Source organism: Phymastichus coffea, unplaced genomic scaffold (genome assembly GCF_024137745.1).
Source record: "Phymastichus coffea isolate CEN01 unplaced genomic scaffold, Cenicafe_Pcof_1.1 PCOF00040, whole genome shotgun sequence".
Classification (NCBI taxonomy): Eukaryota; Metazoa; Arthropoda; class Insecta; order Hymenoptera; family Eulophidae; genus Phymastichus; species Phymastichus coffea.
In genome coordinates, this window is record NW_026706851.1 from 721,294 (window position 1) to 744,695 (window position 23,402).

The 23,402-nt window shown below is 40.1% G+C and overlaps 1 protein-coding gene across 5 annotated transcripts in view; it reads right to left on the reverse strand.

The window, feature by feature from the left end:
• The window catches only part of LOC131664102 (uncharacterized), a 40,158-nt gene extending 16,756 nt beyond the window's left edge, over positions 1–23,402 (reverse strand). For 2 of the 5 annotated variants that reach the window (XM_058934970.1, XM_058934967.1), the window contains exons 1-5: positions 22,340–23,402; positions 21,339–21,691; positions 20,528–21,044; positions 19,306–19,440; positions 9,282–9,459 (exon numbers count right to left, since the gene is read on the reverse strand). In XM_058934970.1, the coding sequence (XP_058790953.1) occupies positions 9,282–9,459; positions 19,306–19,440; positions 20,528–21,044; positions 21,339–21,596 (1,088 nt within the window). In that variant the 5' untranslated portion in view covers positions 21,597–21,691; positions 22,340–23,402. The remainder of the gene's footprint in view (positions 1–9,281; positions 9,460–19,305; positions 19,441–20,527; positions 21,045–21,338; positions 21,692–22,339) is intronic. The other 3 variants (XM_058934969.1, XM_058934968.1, XM_058934972.1) reach the window with 3 other exon arrangements.

The window sequence follows — 23,402 nt, forward strand, 5'->3', positions numbered from 1 at the left end:
ATCGATTCATAATTGGTTGGAAGCGCGATTAGCTTTAACATATGCGGGCGGACACATTTGAGTTCAACTCTTTTCTCGAAAGATGACTCAATGTATACTATTTTATGGATCTGTAATATATTTGATAACGTATAAAGCTTCATGCATTTGACATAAGGTAAAGATAAGTAGGGTAAAGTGGGAAATTTTTTAAAAACTTTAAAAAATTCTAGAGAGCACAAAAATACGTCTGCACGCGTAAGTATACCATAAAGATTTGCTTACGGTCATTGCAAATACATGTCAGTAGCGCATGACAAATATACTTTGATAGTTTGCCCGGAAAGTGACATTTCCAACTCTACCCTATTTCCCACCTTACCCCACTTACTTCTAGTTTTTACGACACGATGTTAGTTAAGAAAGAGAGTTAAGCTTTCCCTAACTCTTTTTCTCACGCTGGAATTCCTTATCATATGCATTTTTATATAGTATAAATGTATTAGTTTACTCCACTCTCTTGTCTCGCTTAGTTATCGACTTTAGATTTTTAACATTTAGATCTTTATTAAGGTAAATGGTCTCATCATTATTCTAAAAAAAGAATATAAAGGTTTAACCAAATATTCAGTTTTAATTACAGCTACATCAGAAGAAAGCGCTTCTTGTCCATATTTCTATACACATTCGTTGTCTTCTATTACGAATTATTTTTTTAAAAAGTCAAAAAATAAATTATACGCGTTATTGAAAATATTAGGAAAATTAATAATTCACAAAGCATGCGAGAAATAAATGCAATGCTTCATTAAACAAGTGAAATTTCAATTTTTTCAGAATGGATGTTGCATTATAACTCGATAAATGAATGAAAAGTATGAGTAGTAACATTTTATGGACCTATATAAAACCAAATAGCTCTACAAGTTATGCCTCGTAAAATACAGGTCTAAGATCGCATAGTTTAGTAATGTAAGAAATGAAAAAGAAAATATTGTCAAAGAATTAATTCGAAATAAAACATAATTGACGAAAACTATTTGTCGAGTTATTCATTTGGTAATAATAAAGCTGTACAAACAAGACGATATTAATCAGGGATCCAGTAAATTAGTGATAAATGAAGTATAAATGGTTGAAGCCTTATCTAATCTTATACATGTGTTTACAGTGATGACAATAAAATAATAAAAGTCTATTTATTGCGGATAAATTTAAGACGAAGATCAAGTCCAAGTATGGGTATCTGCATTTATTTATCGGCCAAGCCAATATTCATTTCATATGAATTTAATCAAAATAATATTGCTTCATGTCTTAGAGTTGGGAAAATTGTGTTACCTCAGGCATAGCACATGGCGTTTCTTGTACCACTGGTGCCTCGTAGTTTCATTTTCGACAGAATGTTCTACGTTGTAAGACGAATGTAAGTACGTAAATGCAGAGACAACTCTGATACCAATGATTGTATTACACCTATTACTTACGCTATTAACTAACTAACCTATTAACTAACTAAATAGAGAGAATGAGAATGATTCAATTAATCGTCTGCAATAATAATTTGTTAAAACCTCTGCACCATTCTACATAAATATAGCTTTTGAAGTAATAAAAATCAGTACGGTTTGAACAGTCGTGCGAGTAAGACGTGTTGTTGTTTGCTCCGACTGGTGACTCTAGTGCTTGTGTGTACGTCTGCCGCGGCCTGTCCGCGGCGTTCTTCGCTTACCTAATCTCTTAATATAATACTATTAGTGCTGATATCAAAAACCACGAGTTCGAAAAGTTAAATAACCAAATTGTTATAATTCCACAATGAGTAGTACACAAGACTCGAATAGAGTTAGTGACTCCAATATTACACTAGTACAAAGTACAAACAACCAACAAAAAAATAAAAGTCCAAGTTCATTTTCCAAAGTCGTCTCTAACAGCAACATGTTTCCTAAAAAGAATCTCGCGATAATCATTGACACAGTAGAAGGTATAGAAATCCATAAGTATTTGAAGGCTATAGCTACCAAAACGTTACCGATGAATATAATTGCTGCGTCAAAGATTTCACAAAACCGATTTTGTTGCTACTTGAACCAAGAAAAACTAGTTAAAGAATTAACAGCTGGTGGAAATGATACTATTAAAATAGATAATCACATATTGAAAATTCGACCCTATGTCACCAAAACCACAAGAGTAATCTTATCAAATGTCCATCCCAGCATTCTACATGACGTAATCACCTCAGCATCAGAAGACAAAGGAATTTCCCCAAAGTCCAGCATGAGCAGCATCAGGCTTGGATTCTCGGAAATCGGTTTCACGCACATATTAAGCTTTCGGAGGCAACTTTACATCGACCCAAACGATGTAAATAAACTTCCTAAGGAGCTCATTCTCAATCATGATGACTCGATACACCACATTTATATCACCACTGAGAAGATTACTTGTTTCACCTGTCACGAAGAAGGACATATTACTAAATACTGTCCAAAAAACAAAGGTACACAAAAAGTTAATAATGCGCAGCCACCTCATAATAACGAAGAACTGTCATCGACAATGGTAAATTCGACTGCTGCCGATGGAAACGAAAGTAATGTGGCTAAAGTAAATAATGATGACAAATCGGAAGAAATACATACACAGGAAGCCAATGAATTCAGTAAACAAGCACAACAGCAGAAGCAACAGCCAGAGTTCAATGGCCAACAGCTGTTCCCCAAACCCCACCTGTTTGACAACACTCTCGCGACCAAACGGCCGTTATCCGCAAGCTCCAAGTCGTACGATGGATCTGAACGGAATAATGAACAAGCAACACTCAAACCAGATGCACCGAAGATCACAGCACCGAATAAAAAAAAGAAAATAATCAACACCAAAGAGCCACCAAGTAATCTACAAACACTTATAGACACTGCCGCCACTAACTTCACTGAAACAGAAATGGAAACATATCCGATCACAATTGCTGAACTTGGAAAATTTTTGTCACAGACCTTCGGCTTGGAATATAAAGAGGTACCTACTTTAGCAGAAAATTTCACCACGAATACAAATGCTCTAATAATAATGCTCACCAATACACATAAATACATCTCCGGAAGAAATATTAAAAGAAGAATCACTAACATTATCAAGCAGTTAAATAATAAACTTGAAGACATGGAGTTAGACGATGAAGAGTCAACGAATAGTGAATTCGAAAGCCCAGTAGACTGAAACTTCCTTTTCCTCTTGCGTTTATATACACAATGACTGTAAACGTCAACAAAAAACTTTTTCAACGAAACTCAGGATCCTTTATTGGAACCCACGTAGTACGTGCAACAAGAAAGAAGAGATAGGGAAAATTATACAAAACGTGGATGTTTTTATTTGTGTCGAGTCGTGGCTGAAAGATAGTGATGACTTCCTGTTTGCAAAATTTAACACCTTTCGTAAAGACAGAGAATATACAGCCGGTGGAGGTATTTTATTTCTTATACGGAAAACTTATAATTACGTCGAAGCTAAAAATATTATAAATGTTAACGATTACACTGAGCTTTGCGGAATTGAGATCACCAACATCCATGAACCAATCTTGATAATAGCATGTTATAAACCACCACATATTGTGTTGAATGATCAGGAGTGGAAAACTCTACTTGATTACACTAAAACTACTAATAGATGCATGCTACTTGGTGATTTCAACTCACACAATATTGCGTGGAACTGCGATGATACTGATAAGAACGGCGAAATATTACTCAATCAATCACAACAACTTGATTTATTTTTGCATAATAGTGATACCTACACGCGAACTAATATACCAAGGAATACCAAATCTAACATTGATTTGGTATTTTCGACTATAAACATTGCTCATCTACTGAAGGTTAGGGTATCTGGCGACTCTCTTGGTTCTGGCCATTTTCCTATTTACATTTATTTCGATACCGAAAAATATTTCTATCACAAACTATCGTTCAAAATACAATTTAAAAGCACAAATTGAAATAAAGTCACTGAAATACTTAATGAAAATCATGCACAATTTCTGAGTTCAGATTACGATAACCTCCCACCCCGCAAAAAATATAACATGTTTAATAAATTAGTTAAAGACGCTGTCTCCAAATGTACGCCGAAAAAAAAGAAAATACAACAAATCAAAGCATCGTAATCCGGTAACGTGGTGGGATAGCGACTGTGACAAGGTGAAGCGACAAAGACAGGCGGCTTACAAAAAATGGGAGTTTACTAGCAATATTTCTGACCTAATAGAGTATAAGCGAATAAGAGCTTTAACAAAAAAACTGTTTAAAATTAAAAAAAAAAAAAAAAGAGGCCTGCAATGGCTCGGTCGGTAGGCGACGGACTCGCACCCGGTAGGCCCGGGTTCGATTCCCAGTTCCTGCTGATTGATACAAGCACCACTGAAAAAAGTTTCATGTGCTTTGTTCTCAAACACATTGCAAGCCTCCGTCGCTGATTAGCACTGATGAAGCATAAATAGAGCGACGTTAAATAAAAAAAAAAAAAAATTAAAAAAAAGAATGTTACCAAAAATTTACTGAATCCATCAATTTCAATACTAATCTAAAATATACGTGGGATACAGCAAAAATTTTCAAAAATAAATGGATTAAAATAAGACCGTAGAGTAAAAATGAATATACAACAAGTAGTAAAAAAATTGAAACAGCCCTCAACAGTATGTGCTCCGACCCGGCTCCTCGCGAACCCTTTGATATACCGCCTTCCACAGATAATTCCTTTTTTGATGACACATTTACTTATATTGAATTTAATACGGCTTTAAATTCAAGAGGCGACAAATCTGCTCCAGGGCTCGATGGTATTAATTACAAAGGATTGCACAATCTACCGATTAAGTATCATCTGATACTGTTAGACCTTCTTAACGAAATTTATCGAAAAGACGCATATCCGGACAGTTGGCGAAATACTTACTTACATTTTGTTGAAAAACCAAATGGTAAAGGCTTACGACCATTAGCGTTAACATCTTGCAACTACAAACTCTTTGAACTGATGTTGTCTTATAGAATTCGTTGGTGGGTTGAAAACCAAAACATTCTGCCTCAGAGCCAAGTTGGTTTTAGGAAAGGTATGTCCTGCACAGATAACCTTACGGCCTTCAAACTTGATGTTGAAAACGCAATAAAAAATAATAAGCATGTCCTGGCAGTTTTTTTAGATGTTAGTAACGCTTTTAATGAAGTAAACATTCAGATCCACACTAGCTAATAAGGGATGCTCAACAAAGATATTAAAATTTATCAAATTCCTAACTCACCATAGATTTATTTTTTCGGAAATCAACTTAGATGCTCCAAAAGACTGTTACAAAGGCATTCCACAGGGAGGGGTTTTAAGCCCATTATTATATATTCTATACGTAGCTGATGCATTCAATGATTTAGGCATTGAAATAAAAAACTTGCAATTCGCGGATGATGTAGTTCTATATATTGTAACAGACGACCCAGATGCCGCAAAACCTTTGCTTGAAGAAGCAATGAAAATAGTCACAAACAGGCTAAGAGCAATCGGCATAGAGGTTTCGATAGAAAAAACAAGCTATGTACATTTTAATAACCAAAAATATATGCCTGGCGATACCGAAATCTTATAGGACGATATAAGTGTGCCCTCGACAAGCCACGTTAAATTTCTAGGTCTGTTTCTTGATTACACACTGTCATTTGACAAACACTTGAAATATATCCATGAGAAAACGAATAGAGCGTTGAATATCATTAAATTTCTCAGAGGCGTATGGTGGGGTGCTCACCCCACTACTCTACTAATATTCTATAAAAGCTATCTGCGATCAATTATAGATTATGGCTCGTTTATTTATTATCCTACTCAAAAAGGAAAAAGAGAAAAGCTTGAAAAAATTCAGTTTTCAGCCATCAGAATGGCACTTTGAGCTAGGTTGAGCACGCCCACCAATGTCTTGCTAGCTGAATCTAAGTTAACAATGTTACAACACAGAACAAAAATTCTTTGTATTAACTTTCTCCTGAAAGTATTTAGTGTCAAGCGCTCAATAACAAGAAAAACTATTGAAAAGTATATTATAGATATTGGCACCGATAGAAAGAAGAAAATAAACGTCCTGAATGAGTGTATTAAACATGTTGTTAGCATCAGTCACTTAATACATGATGATGATTTTTCTAGCCTTTATAATTATGATAATAGAATCATGGAAATTCAAATCAATACCAATGATCAATTCGGAAATGATAAGTGGTGAATAATAATATTATTCAAGACTTAAGAATAACAACTTAAGAATAGTGATAACCCAGACAACATTTTTAAAAACACCTTTGACAATGTTCCGTCTATCAAAATATTCACAGATGGTAGCAAACAGGAAGGCCGTCCGTCAGTTGGCAGTGCTTGCGTCTGCCCTGACTTAAATGTTATCAAAACGAAAAGTGTCATCAACAAAGCATCTATATTCACCGCTGAGTGCATGGCTCTGTTGGACGCTATGGATATTGCTCTTGAATTTATAAATTACAATATAGACATTTTTACTGACTCCCTGAGTGCTATACAAGCGTTAAAAAATCCGAAAAACAAAGTTGACATTAATTACCATATTCTCGAAATAAGGAAAAAATACCTTACGTTTAACAACAAAAGTAACGGAAAATCTACGGTCACCTTTTACTGGATTCCAGCGCATATTGGAATCAGTGGCAACGAGCTCGCTGATCAACAGGCCAAAAAAGCCACAGAAGCATTGCTATTTATCAAGAGCATACCGTATAGCGATTTCAGACCATTCTTTAAAGCTCTGATAAATAATTCAACTATCAAAAAAATTAAGGAAGATAGCTTACACAAAGGCAAAACTTATTTCGAAAGCTTTTACGATGAATGTAGTAAACCCTGGTTTACCAAATACACATTAAAAAGAGATTTTATAGTAACATTTTGTAGATGTCGTAGTAACCACCATAGTTTATGCGAATCTCTTTATAAAATTAAGGTAATAGAAGATAATATATGTGAATGCAAATGGGGAGTACAAACACTCAACCACATAATATGGCAATGCCCATTGTTTGAATCACAGAGAAGCAGCTTAATTAAATCATTGGCAAAGGCCAAAATGTACCCTCCATTTGACATAAAAACATATTTGAGCAAACCCAATATTAAAGTTATGCACTTAGTTTATAATTTTATTGAAAAATGAAAATAAAAATCTAAGGCTTCAGATATACTCGTATGTACAAAAACCAATGTATACATATTTATTGTATAAATATGTAGTCCACTCTTTTTTACATTTATAACATAATTATTCCTGTATTAAGCTAAATAACTATGTATATATTAGTTAATAAAGCTATAAATTAAAAAAAAAAGTAATAATAATAACAACAACAACATTTAGTAAGTAAAATTTCATTTTTTTTATAAACTATATAAACTATGCAATATAATTTTAAGTACATTTCTCAGAGCATTTGCTGGTTATTTTTCGAAAAGTATAAAGCTTGTGCACTTCGTAATAGCAAGAACAAATTTAACCCATTTAGTTAGAGAACATATTTCTCTTTGTGAGCTTTCGACAAATTTTTTGTTGTCTGCATGTCTTTTTACATTCTTTCTGAACATATTTTCATACAGTTCTTTCTTTATCGTCATAATGAAAATAGTAGTGATCAATTGTTAAAGTGAGTTATGATGAATATTAAAAAAATTAAAGCTTTCCATGTTATTTTAAAAGTAAGTTTGCTGGACATAAGTTGCTTTTAACCATCTCAAGAAATGCTCGCGTTCAACTTGAGAATTCTTATTCGGTAGAATTAGAAAAATCTTCACATGTATTATTATAAATAATATTTCTATTTTAGAATTAAAAACAATTGATCAAATAAAGCAACAAAAATGTCTTTATTGATTACACGCGTTGAAGAGTATAATAAGCTAACATAAAAAAATTAAATAGGGCAAACTGTGTTTCATTCGTTTTGTGAAAAGACAAAATATCCCATGATTAACTATTTTACACCTGGTTGTATTGGTTGCATTCACTTGTGTTCTTATTCAATAGTACATGTGTGTGCGCGCGTTCTGTCTATCGGTAAGATTTTTTAACGCGATGGATTTTTACGAGTGTTTATTAACCCGTTTGGAAATTTTCAAAGGTGAATGGAGAAATGTTTTTAGAAATATTTATCGACTAGAAAAAATGCTATGGCTATTTCCCAAACAAAATAGTTAAAGTAAGGTTCGAACACAATTACAATACGGAAACTGCTCTACTTTTAATTAAGAATGGATATTTAACGCGTTAACTTTGAAGCTTATAACATGCAGCACCATTGCAATTGGAAATTCGGCAAACAACGTATAAGATCGAGCAGAGAGCGAGCTGTCTCAGCCGAACGCTAGGTCAATATTGAATCCTCGGAAGGTTGATGAGTAGTTCGATACTTCGCTTCGACTGGGCGCGGCGAACACCCCGCGCAAATATGTTATACGGGAAAAGTCATATGCGTTGGACTCGATGAGGCAACTACGCAGCATTCAGCATACCTCTGCGATTCTCTCTAGCGCTAAAGCCATTTCCGAGTGATACGCGAAAAAATTTAAATAAAGCTCATGGCAGGTCTCGGTTAACGACGCCGCGCCAGCACCACTCGACGTGGCCATAAAAAAGACCAGAGTGAACCTACGTGCGTATTACCGCGCTGCAGGCTTTGAGAACGCGCTCTTGTTTATTAAGGCCACGCGCAAGAATGCACTTTTGCTGCCAGCTCCACTTCCTACTCTTTTAATTTGAATTTTTAAATGAAATAATCCTCGCGCGCGCGCGTATGCTCGTTTTCAGTGCTCGACTTTAACTATATTGACGTCGCATAGCCGACATTTTTTTCATATCAGAGCACGTCCAATTAAACTACTGAGTCCTTTCAAACGCGCCAAAACAGTAAAACTTTTGCGGTGAACGTCTGATACTAGCTCAACGAATTATGAAATTTCAGCCACGTAATTAATCTAATTAACTAGATGCAGGAAGTAGTGCGGCAGAATCAGCATACCGAGAGAGAGAGCTAATGCGCAATTTATTTTTAAATTAAAGATATAAGGCAGACTCATCAGTTTCGTTCATCAACAGCGTCTCAGCAATTTCCATTCAGAAGCCATATATTTTTTTTGGTTAATCAATTTACTTCCAGAGCATGATTACGGAATGAACATAGATGCAAGTGAAATAAAGAATATTTAGTAACGTGAATTCTCACCTACTACTGTTAACTGAAGTATTACTCCGGCTCCGTCTTGAAATAATGGAGTCTCCGCGATTCACGACTCCCTTTTGAGTTATATTGAAAGCTCGAAGTCTGTACAAGTCATCTCCAGCACGAGGGTTGTATGCTTTTTCCGGCAAACTGTGTACTCGCGGTCTTATATGATCAGGCACTGTAACACAATTCATATTGGAGAAATAAATTTTTGTAATTGTGTCTTGAATAAAGAAACCATTTTTATTACATATTAGCATGTGCTTGTCGTTTTATTTCTATTAGAGTGCCGTAGCCTCCGTAATAATCAGTTTTGAAAACAACGTTGCTTCTATGCAGTGAAAGCATCTAATGGCTATATGCCTTATTGAAGGCTACCACGCTCCAAACAAATGCGTAAGTTTACTTTTGAAACTGCACCGCATAATTAGATCAAAATCTATTGATTTAGTGTTCCACAGCTCTTGTATGCCTATAGTATTACATCGGTGTAACGTCTGTAGTGCACTTTGCTACTTTTATTAGGAAACTTGTCACCTTCAACAAATGTACCTTTATTCATGATGAAGAGAACGTGATTTTTATTATTTATTTTTGTATTTTTTTGAAAATGATCTATTATTGGATTTTCAAGAGCTTAGAATATATGATTGCTATTTTATTTGCAAGAAACCTTGAAAAACGAACTTTTCCTGCAATTGAAGTACTTTAGCGAAACATTTTGAACCGTCTGATCGATCATGCATTCAATTTTTATTTCAGATATAATATTGGAAAAATTATTAACCACGTGGACGGATTATTAGAGATTGGCTACATTGGATTTTACGACTTCAAAGTCAAAAGGAAAAAAGTGAAATACAAACGAAAAATGCGTTCTGAAAATATTACAAACTATGAGGAATATTGAACAATTGTACTCGTTTTTCATTTGCGATGGAACGTCTTCAAATATACCTACACATATTCTACTTATGATTTCTCGCGCGTTCAACTCTACATAGAGTTGCCCGAAGGTTTGTTGATAGCTTCATCCCTTCAATTTTTTTCCAGTAAATCGTATCAATATCAGTCCTTATAATACTCATTTCATTTTTTTTTTTCATATTCTTGTAACATAATTCACGCTAATCGTCATTCAATGAAGATTTATTTGCAATATCAATAAAGATTAATGTAAACAAGAATCATTTTATAGTAAAACAAAATGTTTGAGAATTACAACAAAACAAAACTGTTTGACGAAAAAATAATTTGTCGTAGAGATAAAGTTAAAGTGAAAGTAAAAGGTAGCAATGAAAGATGATAGGCTGATTATTTTGTAGCTATAAATTAATTGATCAGATGATGCAGAGAAATAGATTTAAAAATTTATTAGTGGACGGCAGCTTTTCGCGAGTTTTCAAGTAGAAACTACTCTTCCGAGGAAGAAACTAGTGAAGCTGTACCCAAGAGATCAATACCATTATAGATAGCAAAGGTAGTAAAAATCAATGTCTATTAAGATCGTTACTCGAATATATGGAGGCTTGCGAACATGGCCTCGGATCTCTGGCTTCCTTTCTGCCTCATCGTAGCTCTCACTTTCCACGACGTGCCTTTCAGCGTAATTCATCGATGAGAAAAATCAATGTATGTACCTTCATCGCAACTCTCACGATAGGAATTCAAGTAGCGAGATTAATAATACGCAATGAAGCCGAGGAAGTCATTCTCACTTCTTTGTCCCTTCCAACCATTTGCTCGTTCACCATCACATCTGTAGTTACTGAGTACCATCCTGCTCTCCTGTTTTTCTCTCGCCGTAATTCTTGTTGGAGAAAAGCTAAAGGTTGCAAAAGAAAGATTATTCTGAAAGTAGAAAGCATCATTTGATGTTGTAAAAGCAAAGTGTGATAAAAGATGTTGCGCCAAGTAGTATTGAATAATACGATATGCCAAAGGGATTGAAGCAAAAAGTTTTTCCATTCAAGGTATGCAGCCTCGAATGTCTCATTACTTATCTTTCAATAAAAGTTTCTTGCATATATAACATTCACAGTTTATCATACGGATATCTCGCAAAGTTTAATGAAATTAATCTGCGTTTATTTAAAATGAGCAAAATGTTACTTGATATCTAATGAAATTGAGCTGATCGTTTGCATTGATTTATTATAATATGTATATAATATACGTTAATACATTTAATCTCTATATCTAAACGTATATATCTACTTAAGTTTCTAAGCTCCCGAGCCGACTTGAACTCTCGAACATCAGTTGTGAAGCAATGGCATATTGGAATGATAATACAAAAAAAAAATACACGTAGCTTGTTCTGTCCGACTCTGATCTGTTTATGCAATTTTTTTAAATGTATGCATTCACTGAGATAAACTTTATTCGAATCTGGCCAAACCACAAACTAATTTCACTCGCTAGAGTATTTTAATGCAAAATCCACGTAGGGACTAATCTGCCGGGATTATCCAAATCCTCGGAGATGAAAGTACGGGTCCTGATTTCGGAATAATATAGAAATTACAGAGAGTTGTTATAATGAAGCTTTCTCTTTCCTTCAGTGAATAGAGCACGAGAGGTGAAAAGACGACAGACTGAAAGAGATTTGAACACGACGGTATGTATCAGAGAAAAAGGATTCGAGTCGATTAGAAGGAAGGGCTTTATTTATTGATGTCTCGTTTTTATTCGAGAAATATTTTAATATTTTTGGCCGCGGCGAGGCCAGTGGTTGGTGCTTTTTTTTAAAGCTTGTCAAGAAAGCAAGATGCGACAAAAGTTGATTTGAGGCGCATGGCTGGAATAATCATATGAAGTGATTGCGACCCAAATTGTGAATTACGAGGACTGGCCTACAAACGTGCATTCGCGGCCATGGGGGTGGTCGTCCCAATCGTTGGTCACGTGTACCATCGCATACACAGAATGCACACGTACAAACGGGCGTATCAGCTGAGGCCGCAGCGAGCAGCACTATAATTATTCGAGGCAACAGGCAAGAGGGTATGCACGTCACCATTAGTATTCAGGGCTTGGATCGAGCGTCGCGTCGAGCAGAGAGCCGTTAACGGGACGTGTTGGTTTTTGAGAGTACACGTGTACTTACGATCGGCTGCTGCGTCCTTTGCGAAAGTTGGGCTGCAACGAAATCAGTGCTTGCGCACGTGGAAGCCGAAGCGCCCGGGTGCGCGCGAGACAGAGAGAGAGGGAGAAGTTTGATTTGATTTACCATTATTTTTAACCTTGGGGTAGAACCCCGTATGGTTTTCATGGACCAGATAAATAGATAAATAAAATCAATAGAACAAGGTATACGAGACAAGCGGAATACATGAACGATGCGTGAACAATGATGCCGATGAGTATAACAAAAATTGAGTAACAAGACTGCGTAAACATGTTATACAGTAAATAGAGAAAGTAGAGAGGGAGCCGAAATTGGATGAGAGGCGGAGGGACGAGTTGTGCTGTAAATAGGCTTGCAAGTATGGAGCCATCGCTGGAGTTTTGTCAAAGCGCGTGTCCAGTGTGGGCAAGGGCACGCGGGCACGTTGCACGCTCTGCTCGTGCAGCATGTACGCCTACCTTAATCACTCAATTTGGCCGCCGTGCGCCTCGACGCACTACAGCCGCGTTGCACGTGCGCTCGCCGCGCTTTGTATCCGCGCCGCGCGTCCCGTGTCAAAGCAAGCGCGATGACTTTTTTGCCGCTGCAGTCGCGCACGTCGTTAATTCACTTCCCTCTCCGTTTCCGCGGCGCATTGTCTAGCTTTCGTATGGCGCTGCTTTCGTGCGGACTCGCGCTGTATGAGCTCGTTGTTAATTCTGCTTATGAGCCAGCGGCTTTGCCGTGTAGCCCAAACTCTCCACCTTGCACGATACAATCAATCGCGCGCGCGCGTCTCTGCTTTTTTAGCGATTGTTTCCGCTGACGTTCTGGCTGCGCAAGCATAACAACAGCAATGTATCTCGCAAAAGGTGCACTGGACGGACTAGGCCAATTGATTTACAGCTGCCAGTCTGAGAAATGGTAAAAGGGATACCAATTCGACAAAACACGTATTCTCAGTAGAAAGTAGTATTCGCGGCAGACTTGGATAAAAATGCCCGGCATTGCGTGAGATAAAGTTGAGAATAGTTGAAATAAGCAGAAACCGCGCGTTTACGTAACGTTACCTTTGCCTACGCTGACATTATATTTCACCGCTTGGTCGATGTCTGTCAATATTTTGGAAAAGAACATACTTTACGCATCAATCGGCCATAATTCACAGCAAGCCATCAAATACGTCTTATTGCTAGAGTACCTCGCTCTCTTTCCCTCTCCGCGCGTGTATATGTGCGCAGTTCCAAAGAAAGATCAATCCACATTGGCACAGTTGTCGTCTTGTCGGTTCGCCTCGTGTCTACGCGAAGAAGGAAGGAGAGTAGAAAGGAGGGAAAAAAAAGCAGAAAACAATAAAGCCCTTATATACACGCAAAATCGATTTGATAACCTGTGGCGTTCCGTCTCCCCCTACTACCCTCCTGTTGCCACCTCCCTGCCGTTCCCTTGCGGCCCTGGCTGGCTCTCCTGCTCGCTCCCCTACCCTCTACACCACTCGGAAAATGAAGAGCGCCACGACTCGCCACGTTTCTCTCTCTCTCTCTCTCTCTCTCTCTCTCTCTCTCTCTCTCTCTCTCTCTCTCTCTCTCTCTCTCTCTCTCTGCTGACGTGCCGACCGACGCTGTGTACACACGTGTATAGACACACATGGACTGTAAAGCCAGGGGTGAAAAAATAGCCCGATTGGACCTGCGCGTTATAAAAGGATATAAAAATCACCACCCTCTAAAATGTGGGAGCATATCCCAGCGTGACAACACTCGACCGCATGTAAAAAAAGGAGAGAATACTTTTCCATGAGCAATAAAAGAAAAACAGTGTCACCTCTCTCTCTCTCGCTCTTGTACAGTAGAACGCGAGCCAAGATACGTACATAGCTGACGGATCGAATAGTGAATCCCAAATAGCATCTCGCGTCTTTATACAGCTGACTTAGCAAAAAAATTACTACGTTCCTTTCAATTAACATGTATGTTCCAGGCTGTCATGAATTGGGGATCTCGTCTCTGAGCCGAAATCCCCAAGCTAGCCTGTCTGCGCCACTTACCTCAGCCGCAGACATTTTCCTAGGCTTTTTAATCTGGACAGCTAAATGAAATATTGATCGAGAGTAAAAGCAGTTTCGCGTTGCTCTTTTTATCTTCATCATTTTTCAAGCTCATCCCAAACTTTACGATTAATTCAGAATTCTTGAAACTCACTCAACTTCTCTTTCTCTGCATCTTCGATTACTTAACGTATCGTTATCAATAAGCGGTCTACCTACTTTAAGCAGTCCTATTTCGGCTGTTATCGAGCTAAGCTTTTCAATTCTGCTAGTACTGGGGAAAAGTTTTCCGCGGTCTTGTAAATATAAACAACCAATGGTATCTTTCATCACCTGACACACTTATAATCAAATCAGTCAAAAAATTTATCCGTCGATCTCATGAGTCACCGCTTATTATGAGCTACTAAAATAACAGACGACCGACAGATTTTTGTCGGGAAAAATTTTTAATGCTTTAATTTAAACTTTACACGAGCAGACTCATTGAAATTTTTCACGAATATGCATATTACCTGCAATGAGATTTCTAGTATGAAGGCAACGTCGAAAAGACTTTTTCAAAAGTAAATTACTCCACATCGAGTTACTAATGACTCTTGATTTAGCTTTGAGACCTGGCGTTGTCTTTTCATGGTGTCGCGTTTACGTAAGCGGTTTTATATCAAATTTCCATCTGATCACTACACAAAATTAATTACTTAACGAGTTGGCATTATTTTTGCTGATATTCAATGAGGTGCCTACGGAGTGTGGGGTAAAGCATGAAGCGTGATTTTTACAAAATTAGAAGACAGTGATATAAATCGTATCATAGAACATCATAAAATACCAAAATTGCTAGAAACTATCTGTCTACCAAATAAAATAGTACTCGGAGTAGTAATTTTTAAGAGAAATAGCACGTTTCGACGAATAAATGCATTTCCCAGAACGGTAACTTTGATCGTTGTCTCGATCATCGTCGATTTCGACGTAGTCAATACATGACAAGAATAACCCAATAACATTCAATGAGCGAAGAATGAAATTGCACGTTGTAGTTATGCAGTAGGACGCAGTTTGGATGGACAGGAACTTTGTTTCGAATCAATTGTCCGTATTATCAGTGAAGCGATTGCGCGATCTATCGACAGTTATTGAGGCGCCGCTACGAATAAGATATGTGGTTGCGATCACGGCACTCCAGGTTATTTAAACGGAGAATGGCACTGATTGTTAGGGCGATGGAGCGCAGCTGGTTTTGAAGAAAAGTCGAAATAAGATGCAACCAGTGAATCAGTGAATGAGCGGCGTTGTTAGAATTGTGCCCCGCTAACGGGCGAAATTGAAATGTCGCGGCCGTTGGATAAGGCAAAGGAGAATTAAGGAACGAGATAAAGATGGAAGTGTGGCGGGGGGAGAGACGGGGGATTGAAATAAGTCGAGCGATTTAAATTTGCCCTTGACCGCAGCTTATCAGATCCCGCGAGAGAGAAGGAGAGGGCTGAAAGTTACGGTACCTGCGGAAGGTGGGACGGCGCGGCTCTTTTCTCCGGGATTGTGCCGAGAGAGTGAGAGAAAGTTGCAGCGACGACGAGTTATAATAGCTGGCAAGGCTGCGCGAGAAATCAATGTGGCTTTGGGGCGGATTCGGGCGCAGTCTCACAACGGGACAATTGTTTGCCCTCTCGGCGTCCCAGAACATTCGTCGGAATATGGGCAGGGCTTCGCGGTCCAACTTCACTAGAGTCAAAGGCCAAGATGTGATTCAGCTGGGCACTGCAAGTTCCAGCAGAGCTATGTACGCTCGCGAGCCAAGCTTCTGCTTACTCTCAGGTCTGCCTATCCCAGAGCAGCCGATGGAGATGCACCTTTTGAAAGGCCAGCCATCAGTGGACTGAAAAAAACAGATGAAACTCGAGGCGGCAACCGAGCAATAGCAGCTGCCGGACGTCGAGGCTTCTCTGTGCCGCTGAAGAACGACAGTCAATGCGTTGAGTGCTGGACAGCGCCGAACATCGCAAACATCACCCGGTCAAGATCGAAAGAGCAAGGTGCTACATGGGTCTGCCGGATCTGACAGTAATCACGCAGCTATCTTGCGGCTCACAAGGGAGTCTCACAATCTCGAGCTTATTTCTTCAGATAACTCGACAGCAGGCTGACGTCTGAGCAGGAATGACTTTTCGTTCGCGCTTATCGCTATCCCCTTTATCTTTCGATATCACTCAACGCTGTGCACTCGTTTTCACTTCATTTCCGTTTCGATTGCTCGCTCTCGCATATTCCTCACTCTCGTTCATTGTTTGGTCCCAGCGGTTGTTAATCAATTTTCAGCCGCAACCTCCTCTTCGCTGCAACCAATTTCATACTTTCGATTGCTTGCCTCAGTTCAATGAGACTTTATCTCAGCATCGCATTGTTGCTGGCAATTCTAAGAGATCACCGAGTAAATGAAATTGGTGTTTCTTGTTAATGTTAATTATCTAGCGTATCGTAACAGTTCACGAAATTTTAACAGGAGAAAACACCGCCGTTTAGTAAATAGAGTGAAACGGAAAAATAATGTCTCGCCTTTGTCTGATTCTGGCAAGTCAACAAGAAGCTCTTATTTTCTGTAAAATATGATTCAATAGCTTCGTATCGTTTTGTAAAAAGCCTCCAAATCCTTAAAAGATTTTAAGTCTAAAAAGTGTTTTGTTTTGTCAGAAATATAAGCGTTTCATTAAGATTGCATGATAAATTTCTGCATACGACGTTACGAGTATTATGTTTGAATGTTTACATAATTATTACTCAAATGCTCAACAAGTACTATTTGCTTCGCTACTATAATATTCAATGTAAAAGCTTGAGCTGCCTTGACATTTTGAGCCTCGAAATAAGCTGTTGAGCTCCGGAGGAATCTGACCGTTCTGTAATAGTTATTTTCAATCGTTCATTTATGCAAATTACGCAGCCTATCTGAACTTATAAAATTGTTTGAACACTGTGGATACTGAGGGTTTCGAATTTCTTTTACTACAAAAGTTCATGCTGGAGCCGTTTCAGTTTTTCGAGCTCTTACGGAAGCCTACTTTTTGTACGTTTGTCATGTAAGGAAATGGTGTAATATTACTGAATGTAACAAAAACTTCTTATTTTTCGGTCGGCAAGATGGTACTTGAAAATAGTACAATAAGCCGAGAGAAAAATTACCAAGCAGCAAGAACACCGTAAACTAAATTTGAAAAGTCATATAAAAAAGATATTACTTGCATTAAAAAATTCCAGAACTATGAGCGACGGTCAACAACTCACGGAAAAAGGAAGGCGAGCATACTAGCCATGATAAAAAAATCGAGATTCAAGTGGTGGTAGCCTTCATAAAAGTAAGGGGCTCGTCCTACCCTGAGGGCGATTACTCTCTCTAATCTTCGATATATCTGACCACTGTTTTTAATAGACGTTTATGGATAAGGTAGTACTATAAATAGCAACTCTCTATAATGAATAGTGAAAGAAAACTAGTTTCAGCGAGGTGGACACAATCAGCTTATCAATCCTAAATTTAAAGTACATTTAATGGTAACGTCACTTGAAGTAATCAAAGTTTATGAACTGCTGTGTCACATAATTTACGTCAAACTCCATCACCGTAAATAGATGGCAGTCAACTTTCCATATGATTTACTTGATAATTAGTTTGCGTTCATAATTTGTCTAAATTTTACAACGTTCTTTTTCCAGGACAAATATACATAATGCGAATCCATTCAGATTTTTTACAAGAGTTCATCAATCTTCTTCGCGAGCTAGCAACTTGCGTGAATAGATATTATCGGGCGTCGGCTTCGCTGTAATGTTCGGTGTCGTACTTTTAAATATCGCCGAGTCTTACTCGAATCAAGCCAGGTCTATTTTACCCAACTAAATGAGCAAACAATCAATGCAATGGCTTATATTTCGTGCGAGGTCACAAACTCATGCCGCGGATACTCTACTTGCATTAATTGAGAAGCTAGTTACGTGTCATGCTTTTCACTTTGATCTACGCCTCTAAAATATTCTACGAAATTGTTAATGATTTTACTTGCGTGTATAATTCCAATTACTCAACTATAGTTTCATTTGGATTAATGCAATACTATCTTTTAAATGTTTTGGGAAGTCCTCTACCTTTTATCAATCATCCGAAATTAAGTTTTAAAATATTTCGTGATCAATGAATTTTTTGATATCGTTTTCAACTTCAACTGATTCAATAAAGCAATTTTCTTGTTTAATAATATACCTAGCGATTCGACACTCGAATCCAGTGTTTACTTTATTAGTAAGATTGAAAATGATAAACGACCAACTTGTGAAAGTAAAGAAAAAATTTAATGCTTCGCGTGCTTTCTACGTATAAAAATCTTTCGTTATTAATTTTTCATGGGTTACAAACCCATTATAACATTAGCGTCTGTCGGATTAAAAGTGGCTTGATAAGATCGAGGAATAAGTTTGCAGATTACATCAGCGGTTAAATTTAGTTGAAGCTTCTAGTTGCTTAAATTATCGACATATTTCCACAGTGCTTTATTTGCTTGGAAAACGTATACAAATTGCATATATATATATATATATATATATATATATATATATATATATATATGTAGTATTATACTCTATTGCACAGCTTATTGGCTTGTTATTTTTTTGAAAATTCGAGATGACTAATCTGTCCCACTCCAAAGCATAAAGCTATTATTCGCTAAAACTTTTTCAATAAATGAATGATTCAGATGTGACTTGGATTATTACTAATTCGAGAATACTGATGTAAACAGCAGTTAGATTTATCATAGCTTCAACTCCAGGGAAAGCTAATAAGTTTATATATAAAGTTGAGAATAAATAAGTACCTGGCAGTTCTAGAAAATTCGACGTCCTTCTTTGTCGACCCCGTGGATGGGCACTAAAGTTCAACGGGCCGATTTCTTCATTACTTATATTTGAGGCTTGGCTATCCCGTGAACCACGTCGGGATGCAAGGTAAGCTGTAACAGACACATCTACGTTCATTCATATTGATAATTTTCAAATTAAAAGCATATTAGTTGCGCAAAGGTCTCAAATCAGAGTTTGAAACTCTTTAATATGTAGCGTAATCATGTCAAGTAAATTGAACTATCACTACTGTTAAACATGCGCAAATAAGGAAGTGTTCCGGTGGATTGATAGGATAACAAATTTATGAAACTTTCGTCTTCGTAACGATAAGATCATTGTTTTCCATCAAAAGATCAAATTTATCAGAACACGGCGAAGGAAGCTGGAGAAAGCTTGAAGACAGTTGAACTGAAAAAAAACTACAGGAGAATCCAGTAAATTTTCTACTTAACAGGAGGGACGAAACGGTAAGTGACCGAAGGAAAATGAAGGCGTTGGAATTGAAACTCGCTGCACGCGTATATATATACAACAGAGATAAAAGCAGGTAATTATTGGAATTCCGCTTTAACGCTTCACGCGACTTCGTAAGCTTGGTCCGATTATAATCCTGATATTGAGCAACAACGGACGGCAAATTTCCTGGACTCTCCCGCTCCCCTGTTCCAAATACCCGTATCTCTAACGAGGTCCTCGCTCACGCGCTTGCCCTTTTCCTACACAGCTTATACTTCGACAATTCTTTAGCCTGCTCTATACTTTTTCTTCTATACGTTTACTTTACGTCCTTTTTTTGAAGGTAGAGACAGGCCGACAAATCAAAGGGGCGTTTTTTTATTCGACAATGGCGATTTCGTCCCTTCCTGGCGATAGTTTAAGCTTAACGAGGCCTGTTCTTTCTTTCTTGGACTACATTTTTTTACGTGCTGCGAGAACAAAACAGCGAAAATTCACGATCGATTCACCATTCTGAGCCGTGCGCGTCCATTTATTTTGCAGAAATTCAATTGAACAAGGCTGTCATTGTATGTGCTCGATGAAATAAGAGACGCGAGAGGTGAAAGACGATAGCTGGTACAGCGCGGGCCGCAACGATTGCTCCGAAGGTGGAGGGCGCCCGAGTCGCGAGTAACAGTAGTCAACGGCGCGACCAAGTGTCAATGAACAGTGTAGTGAAAAGGAAAGAGCGCGAACCTAAGCCACCTTTCATGGATCCGCGCCTCCTGGGGCTGGAGAGCATGGTGACCTCGGTGTCGGCGTCGTTGAGCTCGGTGAGGTCGCTGGTGGACTTCCTTGACACGGTCCGGTCTGGAGCCTCGGCTGCGTCGGCCGCCTCGGCCTCCTCGCTACCGGCGGCATCGCTGGCGCAGCTCTGGCTGTTGCTGAGGTCGCCGGTGGCGGCGCTCACCTGGCTCTTGGGCTCAGCCGCGCCGTGGACACTCGGCTGGGAATTGAGGCTGCTGGAGTTGCGGCGCCTCTCGCGCGGGCTCTTGGCCAGGAAGACGTGCGAGCTGGAGGCGGCGCGATTGCCGAGGCCCGGGCTGCAGCTCGGACTCGGCGAGATCGGCGACTTGGGCGGATAGCTCAGGGTCTTGCTGATGTTGCGCCGCGGGTTGCAGAACTGGAAGACCGGCGGCGTCGAGCCGCAGCTCGGGCTCTTCGGCCCAGCCGCGGACGAGCTGCCGGCCAACGAGCTCGGGCTCTTTGGTACCTTTAATCATTCATACGCACGCTTAAAGGCAGGCCTGCCGGCGGCTGGTGTGGGAGTCGATTCGCTAGCGCCAGATGCGCCCGCTTGGGCGAAGGCCGCGCGCGACCGCCGGGAATATAGCTAAAGCGAGCCAGCGGCTCGGAGCTCGCGCGGGCAACCGAGCGTTATTTGAAAGGGCCGAAAATTAATACGCCTGCCTGGCTGCGCGCCGTGCTATGGCTATGGCTATGGTTGCGGAGGTCAGCGCGAGCAACGTCGATTGGTCGGGAGAGGTCGCGGCTGCAAGTGACGCACCTGCGGGCTTTTGCAGTCGGCCGCCCTGACAAAGTCCTCGAAGTCGAAGCTGGTGTTGGGCGTCTCGACGTCGCGGAACTCGGCCGGGAATTCGAAGACGCGCGGCGTGCTGGGCGACCTGCTGCCAGTCGCCGACAGCTGATTGGGACTGCGCTGACCCGACAGCGCCGGCACTTGCGGCAGTTGTCGGGGACTCTTCGGCGACTTGAAACTCGCGGGCGCTGGACTGCTGTTGTTACTGCCGATACTCCCAGACATTGTCGCGTCGCTCGTCAGACTGTCCGTCTATCTTCCGCGGACGATTAGCCTTTCGCTGTGGGTTCCCTCTCCTATTCCGTCTGCTGATCGACTACCTGTAACATTGTGCAACGGTTTGTGCTTCGTATTCCAGGCACGGTTTTCCATTAATTTTCAGCTTGTAGAGCTCGCTCCAAGCGTGCAACAGCTGTTTTCAGCTCGAAGCTCGCGATTACAATTAGAGTTGCACGGTTTCGTTGTATGGCACGCTTTTAACGTAAAGCCTTCGCGCTTTGTACGAGTAACTTTACGAAAATCTAACAATTACAGTAGTGTAAATTTCATCAAGATGATAACACGAATGACAAACTATGTAACCTCACTGAACACTTTCTCAAGATGTACCAACTTTAATCGCTACCGGTATTATCACTTGAACGATTATCGTTTATTGTGTTTATAAAATTTAATGTAGTTTATAATACAGAATAATAGACTTGTGGAAATGCGGTCGCGCGTGAAAATATAATTGACGATAACTGAAAAACAAGTGTCTCGTTAAAAAATAAAACTCATCCAAAGTACGTTTACGCTTGCATGGATAAAAAAACGAGAGAGAAAGAGAGAGAGAGAGAGAGAGAGAGAATCTCAGGATTGGACGACGGGAAAATTGATGGCAACACAGAAGTAAATAAGACCGTAAGTCGTGTGACGGTAGACAAAAAGTTTGAACAATAATTAGGCTTTCCCTGGCAGCACCTCACCTGTCATGGCGAGTCAATTTGTACAAAGATTCGCGCGAAAGCTCGGCAGATCCTCTTTTCCCTCGGTCGCAAATTGGCTATTGACATTATAGCAGCTCGTCTCCCCTTCGGTGCCGGCAGCCTTTATTCGTGCCCGCGCCTCTCGGTGCTATCTTCTAGTATACAGTTAGAGTGCACGTATGCGGCAGGCCAGCTAAAATAGTGACGGCAGCGTTATCAGCAACTCTGGCCGCGGCAGAAAGTGCTGAGCACAAGTCATCGCACGTACACATGGGAAGGCTGCCAGCCGAGGGAGAGAATTAAGGGATTCGAACGCGCCAGCTGTGCCAGGCCTCGCACAGTTACGTTCGGCATCGCGCGAATCACCTCGCGCGTAGTCGCGCGTAGACTTACTAACGAGCGCCGATTGTTCCTGGGATTCCGCGTCCGTTCTATGCTAAGTACCTTCGTTCGCGCGCAGCGGTGGCATTGTTCTGCGAGGGCCACTTGCGAGCCCTACTCGTAGCAAATCTCTCGCGGCAAATCTAATCCTTCACCCCCTCCTCTCTCTCTCTCTCTCTCTTCGAGTAAGATTTTTCCAGATCGATGCGGGCTCGCGGGATTGACCGGGCAATCTCGTTTGGAAGTCTAAGCAAACAGAGGGAATGGGAAGAGGCTGCGACACGAGGAACAGCGTAGCAACGTGGAGGCAAAGTTTTCCGGCGGCTGGCCGTGGATTCGCAGCGTGCACAGGGATCGATGGGGGACGCAGCGCAGCAATAGGAGTGCAACGGCGCGGCTCGCGCTCGCGTCACGTGCCGCGACGCGCACAATATAATATAACTGGCTCGCCGTCGCTGCGCAGCGTGATCGTCTATAACCTGTTGATCGCGGCGAGTACTTGCGGCCGCGACTAGCCCGAGCGTGAGCAGCCGCGCCGCCGAGGGGAGCGCGCAAAGAGCACCGGAGGAACGCGCCTCGACCGACAGACGAGCTGGGAGCGCCGCCTCCTGCCGTCGCGCGCGTCGAGCTAAGTCCTTTTGGCTTGGCGCGCGGCGCGTTACTGCTGAGCTCACGTCGAGGA